Source organism: Pecten maximus, chromosome 2 (assembly GCF_902652985.1).
Source record: "Pecten maximus chromosome 2, xPecMax1.1, whole genome shotgun sequence".
Classification (NCBI taxonomy): Eukaryota; Metazoa; Mollusca; class Bivalvia; order Pectinida; family Pectinidae; genus Pecten; species Pecten maximus.
The window spans coordinates 14,129,127-14,143,460 of NC_047016.1; the positions used below are offsets into that span (position 1 = coordinate 14,129,127).

General features: G+C 35.4%; 1 protein-coding gene across 4 annotated transcripts; it reads right to left on the minus strand.

Annotated features, from left to right (window-relative positions):
* Window positions 1-271: 271 nt before the first annotated feature.
* On the minus strand, window positions 272-8,795 carry LOC117318443. Of its 4 annotated transcripts, none has more exons than XR_004530366.1 (4): window positions 8,658-8,795; window positions 6,732-6,809; window positions 3,328-3,423; window positions 272-2,954 (listed from the first exon to the last, which is right to left on the minus strand). XR_004530366.1 is itself a non-coding variant. In XM_033873432.1 (3 exons), the coding sequence occupies exons 1-3, from the start codon at window positions 7,431-7,433 to the stop codon at window positions 2,670-2,672; spliced, it is 423 nt and encodes a 140-aa protein (XP_033729323.1). In that variant the 5' UTR covers window positions 7,434-7,473; the 3' UTR covers window positions 272-2,669. The 4 variants fall into 4 exon arrangements, 1 of the variants encoding a protein (XP_033729323.1); XR_004530367.1 differs by lacking the exon at window positions 8,658-8,795 and adding an exon at window positions 7,392-7,496; XR_004530370.1 differs by lacking the exon at window positions 6,732-6,809 and having other exon boundaries at window positions 8,658-8,790.
* Between the last annotated feature and the right edge of the window lie 5,539 nt (window positions 8,796-14,334).

The following is a 14,334-nucleotide window of genomic DNA, read 5'->3' on the forward strand; positions in this document are numbered from 1 at the left end:
TCAATTTCATTAGCTTTAGACTTTTTATAGGAAATCATTACAGAATATAAGGCCGGTTCCCCAACATGTTCCCCTTAACATGCGTTTTACTTTTCTATGAAAAACTTTCAGATAAGAAATTTCCTTAGGAAACGTTGTAACCAGTGCCTGGTGGCAGACAGGTTTTGTCGTATACAATTAGTATTTTGGGCGGCTTCGACTCTACATGTATATCCTGCAAATAAGTTTACTCTATTACACATAGTGGGAGAAACACAGAAACGAACATATATAAAATTTCTGATTTAAATTTTATTTCATAATTTTGCACTCAACACAAACATGATTAACAATATCAATTTCTAAATAGCATTTAGTGAATGATTTATCATTGACGGTAGAACAGAGAAATCTCAACATCAGGGATACGAATTTTGATTGTTTAATCCGCAGCGACTCCGCCGACGGTTTGAACTACAGGATTCCCACACGAGGGTTGATATTAATAGAATCTTACATGGGTCTGTCCTGCGGATAGGGATTTCTCTTACTCTTGACAGAGATTTCCACAATTTTCTTACCTCACCCAAGGGTAGAGACAATCTGCACGTGCTCTCGCACGTTCTCAACAAATGTATGAGAGATGTGTGAGAGAATCAATACAATGCCGTAACTTCGACAATTCAGTGTTAATATAAGATATATAACAGGTAAACAGGGAATGGGGAAAATAACCATTCACCTCTTTGTGAGAGAGGGGATATCGGCAAACCTCGTGTTTATCTGGTAAAGTCAGATACCAATAGTTTTACCAAAAAAAAAAATACCAATAGCTTTACCAAAAATCGTATACTGTACCATGTTTACCAAAAATCGTATACTAATAATTTTACCAAAAATTGTACACCAATAGCTCTTTCAAAGATCGTAAACCAATAGTTTTACAAAAAATAAACACAAATAAGTCGAACCCTAAATATCAAGAACTTTCTATTCGGTATTTCAACAACAGATCAAAAACATAAAATTCCAAGCAATTTCATAATAATATACTCAAAATACTACATTTATCTTACAACAAGAACAAAATCAGACATGCGTATTGATCAATAAATTAAAAGCATACATAACAAAAATGTACAAAATACATAAAACAATTGCACAAAAAAACAAAATAAAGTTTTTATTCAAACATGGGAAGACTTTCAGCAATTATTTTCTCAATAACTTAAGTTTACATTCAAATGAAATACTACATTCATGTACATGTATATACAATAAGACCATTTTTAGCATTTCATCATTAAATATTGTGTTTCCAAACAAAATATGATGTTAATAAATGTAAGTGGGACATTATATGTATTTATACTGGTGTATCTGGCCATGGGCTTACTTTATTTCTAGCAATATATTAGCATTTGTTTATTTTATCCTATGTGCCTGGATATTTTTTTCAGAAAACTGTTAACTATTTATCATTGATTGATAGAATGAGTATAAGTTTTTGTGTTACTGTTATTTGGTAATGTTTATGTGTAAAAAGCTATGAAATATGCTCTTTATATATATGGCTTTTCTACAGGTAGTTGGTATAATTCAAACATCAAACCACTTACTCTAATCATTTAATAGATTCATAACCAAAACAACATATTTTTACTTTATACACATATGAATTATAAAGCCAATTAACTTCACTTATTTGATTTTTACTGTATCGAACTCAAAGAAAATTCATCACTTTATGCCATGTGAATGGAAGAAATGACAGAAACAAAAACAAGCAAACAAATTAACATCTCTTACGTGTACATCAATTGAATCATCGTACCAAAGCTTCACACTCAAGTCCACTGTCGTAGCAAATCCCGTTGAAGGGAAGCATGCTTGTTCTACCCAAAGCAATTGACAATAGAATATTACATTAGTTGGATCAGTTTTGATATCTTATTTTTGTCCCATCGATGGAATACAAACCCTGCGCAATCATCAACAATGTCAAACAGTCGCAGTTACAAAAGAAAATAGATAGAAATGTTTTAAAGATATCAAAAATCAAATGCATTTACGTAAATTATGTAAATAAATAAAGAAAGGGAAATTTACTCTGATTATGTTGTTTAATTAATTCATTAAATAAACTATTTAAAACAGTAACTAAGATTTACTGTTTTACTGAAATATCACCTTTATAACTTGAATACACTCATTGTCTCAAACACTTAAACATTACTAAATGCATACGTAAAGAAACTTGAATCTTTAACAAAATGACTGTCTGTACAATGGGAATAAAGCTAGGCCGTCAGCCCTCAACCAAATATACAAATAAAAAGGAAAACTATGAATTGGTGGAAACAATGCTGATTTAAAACAGTAACATTGTGAGCACTAAATATGACCTTGACCCATCGTAGAACTTAACCACTCGCTGACAGCAATGGGTCTGATAAAAAGAAGTAAATGTTCACATCAGAACACCAATGCTGTATCCTAAAAACAATGTGTACATAACAATAGCATTCGGTAAGCCATTACATAACTTTAACAGAAATCTGATAAAAATAAATGCTTACAATAACAATTAAATCAATTTTGTTTTCATCTTCGAAGAAGTAAACAAAACTTTTAAATCACAGTAATTACAACCCAAGTCAAGCATTCCACATATAACAAAACCATCATAGTCATTGTTTGCCATCCTGCTTATCATTTTTCGTGGCACACATAGCAGATTCCGACCCAGAAGAATACCCAGGAGACATCAGCGACTGTTTGTATTCGTCGTCGTCATGGTGATGTGTCACGGGGACACATTCTTTAGACGTCGCACAGAGAACATGTTTGATCTTGTCGCACGTATCCGCTAAGTAGCGTATATTGCATAGGAATGCTATCACGATCATAAATAGTATAACAACACCGAATAAAACAGCTGCAGAGATGTAATACCACTCGGTGTCCTCTTTTTCCTGGAAAATATATAGTAATTAACAATTAAGGAATGGGTATTCCAGAAGGGTTTGACATTATCAGGAAGTAACAATTAGTTAAAAGTTAAAATTCCACAGACATTATCTTCAAATCAAACCTATCGAAATTAAAATCCTGAATAAATTAACATATTTATTCTCGGGTGTTTTTATTCAGCTTTTCAAAATACTGCTGCTCTATACAATTATTTCAAAATTCACATGTTGATATGCTTCTAGGTATGCAAACTATTGTACATAATTAACTACATCCCTCGTGAGTGAGATCAACAGTTTGTGTCAAACCAATCGCAACTCTCGGGCAGGAAATTTCCCCGAGATGTTGCGATTGACTATCAAACGGCCTACTTACTCCCTGTGATTGGTCTGCTTCCGCAGTGTCATGATATGGGTCGCCTGCCCAAACACGAGCCACGACCAATATAAACAACCCCAATCGACTCATCACCTAAAAAAGAGAGTGAGTGGGGGTTTACAAAGAGTGATGTGTGAGACTATATAGGTATACAGTTCTAGCAACATATGACATTTATCTAAAGCATATAACACCAAAGTGTCATCATGTTAGAACCTAAACATCGGTGCTGCTCCACAGTGTGAAAATGAAGAAAAAAAATCTTTTAGTGAGGGGTTAAAGAGATAACTTGTACACAAACGTATTATCTCAAGACGTTACCAAGGGTGACCTTTGACCCTTTAATATTGGCTAAAGACCAAAACATCTAAAGCTGGTATAGAAATGTAGTGATACTATGCCGTGAACATGTCCAGCAATATCTAATCGAGGAAGTAGAACTTTAGCTGACTGGGTCGTGATATATCATTTACACAAGCTTTGTGCTCACGGAAAAATGAGATAGCTATATACTTCCCATCCCTCACAATGGAAAATCACTTGTACTAGAGTCCACTGGAAATACTGAGTGACTGAGAGGTAATACAGACATATCATGGAGGATGGACAGTATGGAGAATTTATCTTAACTTAGTAACAGCAATGATGAATTTAGACAGGCTTTTAAGTTATTCTTATTTTAACGTAAAATTTCTAAGCTAACACGTCCATAGTGCAACATATTATTAGGAGTACATCTTCTCAAATTAAGTAAACGTCTGCAAAAAAAAAATATATATATATATAACATCATCGGCGGCATGAAAGCCCTAAATTTCACAGCCATAGCTTCATGGACTTGGAAAAAACGTTGTACGAAAGGGGAATGCTAGATAAGATATCAAAGATGACGTCAATAATACAGCGGAAATGGTCATCATTTATAGATAGCTACGATTCCTTGATCTTGAAACATTTTTACAGTTAGCATCACACTTGATTAAACTTTCCAAAGGGGATGGAAATTCATGTTGTTAGTCTACCTATTGGAGAAGTTAAATATGCACCCATTTCCAAAATATTCAGTTTTGACAAAATACGCACTTGACGTAACCTTTTTAAACAGAGATAATGGGGTAACAGGAGAAAACCGCTAAAACTGCGATGATCAGTCCTTTCAAAATGACATGAAGACACGACGTCGTGATTATGTTACTGATTCCCGTGATTTTTAATCCGCTGGGCCTTTTTACACTGCATATACGCTAATTTATTCGCAGTCAGAGTTTACTACGTGTACGTGTAAGCTAAAGGAGATATGTAAAAACTCAATTGTGTTTCCCTGTAGAGTTTAAGTTATGAAGCGGTCATGAAATATAAAATACTTATCCACTAAACACATATTCAATCAAAATTATACCATGTAGCGCTTCACTTAGAATAGATCAGTCGATGGTTTGGTTTTAAAAAGTTCAAAATCAATATCCATCTCCCAGATTGAGAACATCTCAACGTGAAATCCCCTTAGGTGACAGTGGGGTATATAATTTTCTATAACCGTTAATTCAACGCATACGAAACCATCCACGTGTACTTGTCAAAACGTATTGCCTAAAATGTTACACGAGCTTTGTAAGTGGGCTGTTTGTGACCATGGTTCGTCGTACATTTCAGGAATAGATAAAACGGTTTAGAATATTTCCATGTGGTGTTCTAGCCAAGTCTCAAGTGATATACTGTAAAATAATTGCTTAAGTTTCTACAATTTTCTTCTTGATATCGAAGCATACTTAAATCAAAACTAAATAAATAAATAAATAAATTTATCAGTGTGTACAATTATCTATTTATGCATCAGTACTTATGTGACCATATTCAAAATTAAAAAAGAAAGAAAGAAAGAAAGAAGACATGTTAAAATATGTTCTAAGTGCACTTCCCAATCTATATCTTCACTTATATTTACACTTATATCTATATATAAACATCCCTTCTGGATTCACTTTTATCCGCTAACATCACTTGGGGTTTCCTGAGGAAATTGTTCACTCAAATGGACATAGTTACATTTACACACTCACTCCATTCCACGTATCCTAACATATTCTTAAATCCCATGTTTTATTATGCAGTTACATGTACCATAATATGAGATTGTTTGGAAAAAAGACAAAAGAACATTTTAGGGGGGGGGGGGGGGGGGGGGGGGGGGGGGGGGGCAATTGAAACATTTGTAACCATGTACGCTAGTGGGTAATGAGAATAGATGACCTTGCTCAAGAAACAAGTTCCCTTCCGGGTGACGTAAAGCGCGTGTGTGTATACATGTGTGGATTACAGAATTAGTTTTATTGTTACTCAATCACGCATTAATAAATTAGCCTCATTGTTATTTCAGATATTTTTTTCTCATCAAATTTCACGTCACTCCACTTATCTTTTGTAAAAAGCCTTTCGTGGAATTGATTACATTATTTCCCTGTCACGTGGTAACACTTTGTTGTTATCTGCACAGGAAACCTTTTATATATATCTACTATAGTAAATGTTACACACAATTGTGTATACAAATCCATGTTTCAGACTGAATCAAAAACCCATTATACAAGACACACGCAACAACTTGTAAAATAGCAATATAAACAGAATAGGCCTAAATATATACACACACAGATATGTGAAGACAGATCATATGAAATAGGAATATAAACAGAAAAGGAATATACAAAGGTATATGACGATAGATCATATGAAGTAGCAATATGTACAGATATATGTACACAGATCATATGAAGTAGCAATATATACAGATATATGTACACAGATCATATGAAGTAGCAATATATACAGATATATGAAGATACAATGTAGGTCCTATGACATGCTAAAAATGAAGAAACAAAAAACAAAAAACAAAAACCCTGCAGTTGTTGCCTCGTTCTCTGATTCGTGAGTGAATGTAGGTGTGAATATGTAAGGAAAGTTAGGGATACCAAAGTGGGTCTGGAAACATTGAACTCTGGAGGAAGGGAGCGCCGACGTACTTTTATTATCCATTAGATAAACTTTAGACTGTAGGTAATTTTATAAGAGTAGGACAGAGGAACACCAACATATTGTCCATTAGGTAAGTTTTTGACTGGACGTAATTTAACAAAAATATGAGAGAGAAGGATCACAGGACATATAACATGTTCGGTATGGTAGCCACCAACTACTACCGGGAGACGTAGCCTCAAAATAGACTAGCTGTTCAAAGGTAATCACCACAAACAAAGCTGTAAGCTAGTTGACTGATCGGGAATGTCGACAGAAAATGTGTACAGGTTAAGTAATATTAGTAATTATATTGCTATAAATAACCATGTCTATTTAGCGTGTAGGGCTGTGTCCACTAGTCAAATTATATAGGGTATACTCACGTTAACGTTGTGTGCCGAAAGGAAGGAATAATGTCAGGGATATCGAGTACTGGTTCTCAAGGCTCGTGGATATCGGTCCTGGTGTAATAACAGTGTAATAATAATATACGTGTTTCGCGTTTCTTAAGTGTGCTATTTATAGATCCACATACTTAGTCATTTCACGCGAAATCAACTTTCATTTTTGAATTCGCTGAATGTTATGTTTAATCTATAAGTAAAATAGAAGTTAATGGTAGCAACAGTGTAACAGTGATAACACGTAAAACGAGCAGTCTCCGTGTACAATAATAATAAGGAAAACATTTAAGTTGTATTTTAGACCGAGTACGTCACGTATGTGTTAATCGGCCATTACTGTGGCCATCATCACGTTGTTATATTTGGAGGTAAAGTCATGTCAGTATAAATAAATAATTAAATAAATTAATAAATAAATGCATCAGTGTGTACAATTATATATTTATGTATCAGTAATTATGTGACCATAAGGCGTATTGGCCTTTTCTTCCATATATATATATATATAAAAAAGAAGAAAGAAAACGTATTAAAATATATTCTAAGTGCATTTCCCAATCTATATCTATTTATATTTACACTTATATCTGTATATAAACATCACTTCTGGATGCACTTTTATCCGCTAACATCACTTACCTGAGGACATTGTTCACTCAAATGGACATACAAGATGTACATGTAGTTACATTAACACACTCACTCCCCTCCACGCATCCTCACATATTCTTGAATCACATGTTTTATTTTGCAGTTACATGTGCCATAATATGAGATTGGTTGAAAAAAAAAGACAAGAGAATATTTCAGGAAAAAAATTTGAAACATTTGTAATCATGTAAGCTAGTGGGCGATGAGAATAGATGGCCTTGCTCAAGAAACAAGTTCCCTTCCAGGTGACGTAAAGCGTGTGTTTGTATACACGTGTGTGTGTATGTGTGTGTGGATTACAGAATCACAGTTTTATTTTTACTCAATCACGCATTAATAAGTTAACCTCATTGTTATTTCAGATATTTTTCTCGTCAAATTTCACGTCACTCAGTATTATTTGTTAAAAAAAAAAAAAACTTTCGTGGAATTGTTTACATTATTTCCCTGTCACGTGGTAACTTTGTTGTTGTTTTTATCTACACAGGGAACCTTTTATGTCTACTCTAGTAAATGTTACACAATGGTGTATATAAATCCCTGTCGTGTTTCTGACCAAATCAAAAACCGATTATTCAAGACACACGAAACAGCAATATAAACAAAATAGGTATATATACACACAGATATGTGAAGACAGATCATATGAAATAGGAATATAAACAGATATAATAATTATTATGTAGATACATCATATGTAGGAGTATAAGACTTATACATATATATGTAGATAGGTCGTATGACATGACAAAAATGAAAAGAAAAAAAATGCATCCTTCAGTTATTGCCTAGTTCTCTGACTCGTCAGTAATGATAGGTGTGGAATCCGTAAGGAAAACTAGGGATACTAAAGTGTGTGTGGAAATGTTGAACTGTGGAGGAATGGACCCCCGACGTACTTTTTATTATCCATTAGGTAAACTTTAGACTGTAGGTAATTTTATAAGAGTAGGACAAAGGAACATCAACATATTATCCATTAGGTAAACTTTAGACTGTAGGTAATTTTACAAGAACATGAGAGAGAAGGAGCACTGGACATATAACATGTTCAGTAAGGTAGCCACCAACTACTACCGGGAGACGTAGCTTCAAAATAGACTAGCTGTTCTGAGGTAATCACCTCAGATCGGGGATATCGACAGAAAATGTGTACAGGTTAAGTAATATTAGTAACTATATTGCTATAAATAACCATGTCTATTTAGCGTGTAGGGCTGTATCCACTAGTTAAATTATATAGTGTATACTCACGTTAACGTTGTGTGCCGAAAGGAAGGAATAATGTCAGTAATATCGAGTACTGGTTCTCAAGGCTCGTGGATATCAGTCCTGGTGTAATAACAATGTAATAATAATCTACGTGTTTCGCGTTTCTTAAGTGTGCTATTTATAGATCCACATACTTAGTCATTTAACGGGAAATCAACTTTCATTTTTGAATTCGCTGAATGTTATGTTTAATCTATAAGTAAAATAGAAGTTAATGGTAGCAACAGTGTAACAGTGATAACACGTAAAACGAGCAGTCTCCGTGTACAATAATAATAAGGAAAACATTTAAATTGTATTTTAGACCGAGTACGTCACGTATGTGTTAATCGGCCATTACTGTGGCCATCATCACGTTGTTATATTTGTCAGTATCTCTATTATTATCTTCCAAATTATATACAAAAACTCAGTGACGAATCAGTATATATGTCCCAAATGTATAGGATAGGTAAAATCAGCAAAATGAGACAAGATCGTTAGAAGGTTCTTCTACTGAAACTATGATATTCCCGGAAAAATACAAATTCTCGTTAATAAACCACTATCTAGAAACATCGAGCGTTACAGTAATCCTGAAGTGAAAGATCACTTATGATCAGTCATGCGTGTCGATCAGTGTGATCAATGCAAAATAGCTCAATACCAAATCACAATTTAGATACACATATAAAGGTGCTGTTGCAGGAATGCTCTAAAACCGCCTACGAAGGAAATCGATCCTTTACCTAATGCCCGGATAGACATATCCATGGGGCATCTGATAGTACATATGAAAACCTTGTTCCGTTCCGGACATGCCAGAACGAGGCCATTTTGTACCAAAGTCGTAAATACTCACAAGCACACTTTATCAAGTATTTATAAGGTCAAAATGTTATTTGTTTGTAAGGAAAATTGTACTAAAATTACATTTATATATCGGGCAACGTAATCGGATATCGATTGTTTGAATCTTTTCGTTAGTTTCTGTGAAATTTGACATCAAACATAAAATATGATATTTCTCATAAAGTTGAATGCACGTTTAAACGGCATTTTGTCTAATTCAAACCCCGAGTACTATCGAATTTTGTTGATAGAAAATATCTCCATTCATTTGTGTAATCCATGAAAAAAAATTGCACTTCAGAATTACTAGATATGCCTCGTTTTTGCAAATTCTATTAGTCAACCCCCCATAAATCTTGATATAGATCAAAGTGCTGAAAGTACTGCATGCTAGTGAAGACATCTCGTCCGGACAAGAAATACTTTGAAATATTATAGGAAACACGATTGGACTAATTCGCCTTCAAGGAAACTATTTGTTTCAAGATTTTTGTCAGGATAATGTTAGTCCCTTTACCAATTTTCCTATCTCCATGACTTTGTTGTACAACTAATGTGCTTTGCTCTTGCTCATTCAGCTCATCATGTATTATTTGTGTATTTAGAACTTAATATCATATATATATGAGTATTATATTCCTTCACAGTTACATTCTAGACACTGTCGATCATTTTTGAAGAGTGACAATGACGCTACGTTGTGTATATCAGAAACATTCAATGTAGTATCTTCCCTACATTCTGGATTATATGTATTAGCGGGCTATTTACGTTATCAGTGGCATAAACTTGGTTGGTCGAAGTGGTTTTCGAGACTGACTATGGACATAGACCCCAAGGTAGAAGAGAACACTGGCGATATGAGCACACATACCAACAGTCCTCTGGCCGGTTGGGCACGTACAGTAGTAATTCTGTATTGGTGGTTGTTCGGTAACTGAGTACTGGATCCATATGTTGTATTTCGTTTGCGATTGATGACGAGATCGGATTTGACATCGAATCAGGTCAGAAGAGTGTTGGTATGCCATGACTTCATAATCTCCATCTACTGTCAAATGTTCCGATATGTATCCGGGGGCCAACTTCACCTGGTACGTCGCACATGCCAGAGTTTCTAGATATTCTTGGTCAAGACGTGGGAACTCGAGCTGGGCTGCCTCTAGCTTCTGCCATTGGGATTTGGCTCTCCGTGATAGGTCTGGCTCTTTCTTAACACGCTCTGCTAGGATGTTGGACTTGTTTAGAAGTGACTTCATCTCCAGAGCAACTGTTTCATCTTCGGCTGCTTTTGTTGATGAAGGCTGATATATGGGTCCACGTAGCCAATTCAGACATGCCGTGACACTTTTCAGAAGACTTTCGAGATTTTTGATGAAGTAGTTTGATGTGAGTTCAGTTTTTAAAAATCTGAATTGCTTGAAACGAGAGTGATAACTTACACCTGTCTGTGTTTGCCTCTATACCATCATGTTGACTCTGTCCAGGTTTGAGAAATGTCGGCATGTGAGTCTCGTATCCCTCGTCTGATAGTTTGCTCAAAATGTCTCGGAAACCCCTGTCTACAATTACCTGATCATCTTCCTATGGGATACCTGACAGACTTTGTAATGAGGTAAGTATCTTGTCAGTGATTTTGGCGTCATTATCACTACCAAGAAATGGGCCGACAGTGTCTAGAACGTAACCATTAGGGAACACAATACTCATAAACTTCACGTAGTTTCGTTTTTTTTTTGACCGCAGTAACTTTTCCGCTGAAATTTATGTTCTTCACTTTTGCCGATATATATATATATATGTACCATCCAATATTACAGTGACTTTGTTGCCGAAGAATGTTTTTGTGAAAACTGTATTTTGATCCAACGCTTGCGCCCTAGACACGTGATCCGGACCAAGATGTGTGGGAACTACGGCTTGATTTAGAGCATCTGTAACGATCTGGAAAATTCTGCTGACGCTCGATTTGTGAATGCGGAAAAGAGAAGCCAACTGAGTGAAAGATATGTCTGTTTTGAGTTTAACCCAAAACAGCAGAAGGGCATTCTTAGATGACAATGCTTTTGTACCAGTAATATGTTCGGAACATGCATCGTGTATTTGATTGAATTGATTACAATCCCAGCCTGTCCAAGCTTGGCAATCTTCATCATCCATGTTGTCGAAGTTTAATACAAGCGGTGACAAGTTATTGGACATGTTCTGTATGATTTTGAGTAAATCGTTGATAACAGCTGGTGACTTGGTGGCTAAGTGATTAACAAGTTTATCCCTCCCTGTCAAAACCGGCTCAATGTCAGGACTGATATCCTTACCAAGAAGATGACTTGAACACACCCTGGAATTCTCAGGCATATACAGTTTATGTTTGATAAGCAGCTGGTGTCTTGCTTTCTCACTGATGCGGCTAGAACTCTTCATGTTGTAAGTTCGACAAATGCTACATTTTCTGTTCGAAGAAGGGGCATAGTATAAATCATCTACAGAAAGATACCCGTCCAGAGTGTCAGATTCGTCAACAGAATCATCATTGTCTACGGAAGCTTTTTTCCGTTCCGGTTCATTGGCATTCTCGGATGCAGGACGTTTCTCGAGGTATCTGAGAAAGCATTTTGGACACATCTTTGCTTCTGTTGATTCAGAAAGTATGACACCTTCAGAAAGGAGAACATCTTTCATCCAGTCCTGAATTTTTCGCGGATTTTTACCATCGCCAACCTGGTTGTACTTGAACTTAACTTTACATCCCAACCCAACGCAGGAGTTCTCCATTTTCCTATTTGAGACAAAGACAACTTTACTACAGAATAACTGAACTAAATAGAATTGTAAAACGTAACAGCAATTATAACAACACACCGAGCACCATTCGCGGTGAGTAGTCAAAAGACCAAGTGGCAAAGGGAACTTTTGTGTGGCAGACCCCAACGGAGGAGAAGCTTTGACGAAGTACTGAAGACGAAGATGGTCAAGTGAGAAAAATGATGAATCATACGTAATACGGAACTACTATAAGTATGTTAAACATAGTAGAACATAATACATTGCCATGGACATTGTATCAAATCATTTTCATAATAAATCAATACGTTGTATTATTGTGTACGACAAGGACCACTTGTATCGCCCGTGCATTTTTTCCACATACATTTTTCAACATTGAATTACTGCCCTTATCCAGTGATTCGGCACGACTTTCTTTTGCTGGTATACAGAGGGATAGTCAAATATGTTTTTAAAACACTAACATCGATAGTACTCGCATATTATCGTGCCGAATTTGCCGCTTGATTTTAAAAATGGTATTTTGAATTTGATGAAAATTTTCGAATTTTGGTTTTCTACGTCATCTTGTACTAAACTCGTTTGTTTTTTCATGGTCAACTGTTTATCATTTTAAACTACAATGTACCGTATAGCGGGAAATTTTAGCGGGGCTTTAATTTGGCGATTTGGCGGGTCGGTATATAGATCGCCAAAATTTAACCCGTCAAATTTTAACACCGCCAATTAAAAAGACGCGAAAATTTCAATTTTGCCAATATTTCCGTTTCCGCCTTTGATAACTCCCGAGAGTAACGTCTGGTGCGTAACGTTGGTTGTTGCCTGGCACCTGTCGTCCAAAATGCCGAATAGGTATGAATAGCTAATGAAGACCTACTCACAATACATGTATAGCAATACAAGTATGACATATATCGCATCATAATTAATTTTTGTGAAAACAAAGCCATCTACCCATAACATCCAATGGACTGGTGTTAACACTTTACCTGTAGACCCATTGTTTAACTTATATATAATTACCTGTACGTACAATGTAAACACATCATACCATAGATGACCACGTCGATATCATACGGTTGATTAAATTCTCTTTGTCTGTTGCTTGTACACATACTCATATAAACACTAATTTGACAAATCTACATGTATGTGTTCGTCTGAAATTTTTGGGTAATAGTTTCCGGTTTCGAGACAGAGGATTGATGATACACATCACACTTATTCAACATGGATAGGATGTATGGACAAAACATAATTATACATATTTACCGGTAGGTAATATTTATGCTCAACGCCAAATTAAAACCCTAGATTTAAGGAAAATCGCTAAATTTTAACCCGCCAAAATTTAGCTTTCACTTTTCATCACCAAATCGCCAAATTTTATGACCGCTAAAATTTCCCGCTATACGGTATGTACAATACCTAGTCGTGAGAAAACCTCTCAGTGACAAACAGAAATACCACTTATGGGTTTGTGAAAAACACAGGTATGCTTGTAAACGAAAAAGTGAAGTAGATGGCGCTATGGGCGCGCTTATGGGTCAAGTGGAAAATAACATCTTGTTCCATATGTATTTTTCATAGCTTTACTGGAAAATATAGTCGATTTCAAGAAATCGCTGTGGGCGGTTCTGCAACAGCACCTTTGCATCTTGCCGGACAACCTTACCACCGTTTTGTCGTAATTAGGAAGTAACAAATAAACAAGAGGCCCAATCACTCATCTGCTTTTAATGCAACTTTACTCAGCTGATAACGGGATAAATCAAATATAAGAGTATTGCATAGTCATAACATGTATCTAAATAGAGAGCATTTGACCGATGTGAGCATGAAAGTAGGTCAAGGCCATTCATTCAATCAAAGGGCCGAAGGCCCTGAGAAACGTCAGGGTCTGGGGTCATATAATAAGAAATTTAAAATTGGATTTTATAGTCAGACAGTTACATTTGTATCAGATGAAATGTCTTAATCTGGTTATTCCTATTCTATATATATTCAAGAAAACATGTATAACATATCTATCTGCTGACAA

Excerpts from the sequence above, each read along its gene's own strand:
- LOC117318443 (XM_033873432.1), bottom strand. The coding sequence starts at position 7,433 with ATGTACATCTTGTATGTCCATTTGAGTGAACAATGTCCTCAG. Across the intron at positions 3,424-7,391 it reads TGAGTGAACAATGTCCTCAG|GTGATGAGTCGATTGGGGTT; the intron begins GTAAGTGATGTT and ends TCTCTTTTTTAG. Across the intron at positions 2,955-3,327 it reads AAGCAGACCAATCACAGGGA|GAAAAAGAGGACACCGAGTG; the intron begins GTAAGTAGGCCG and ends TATATTTTCCAG.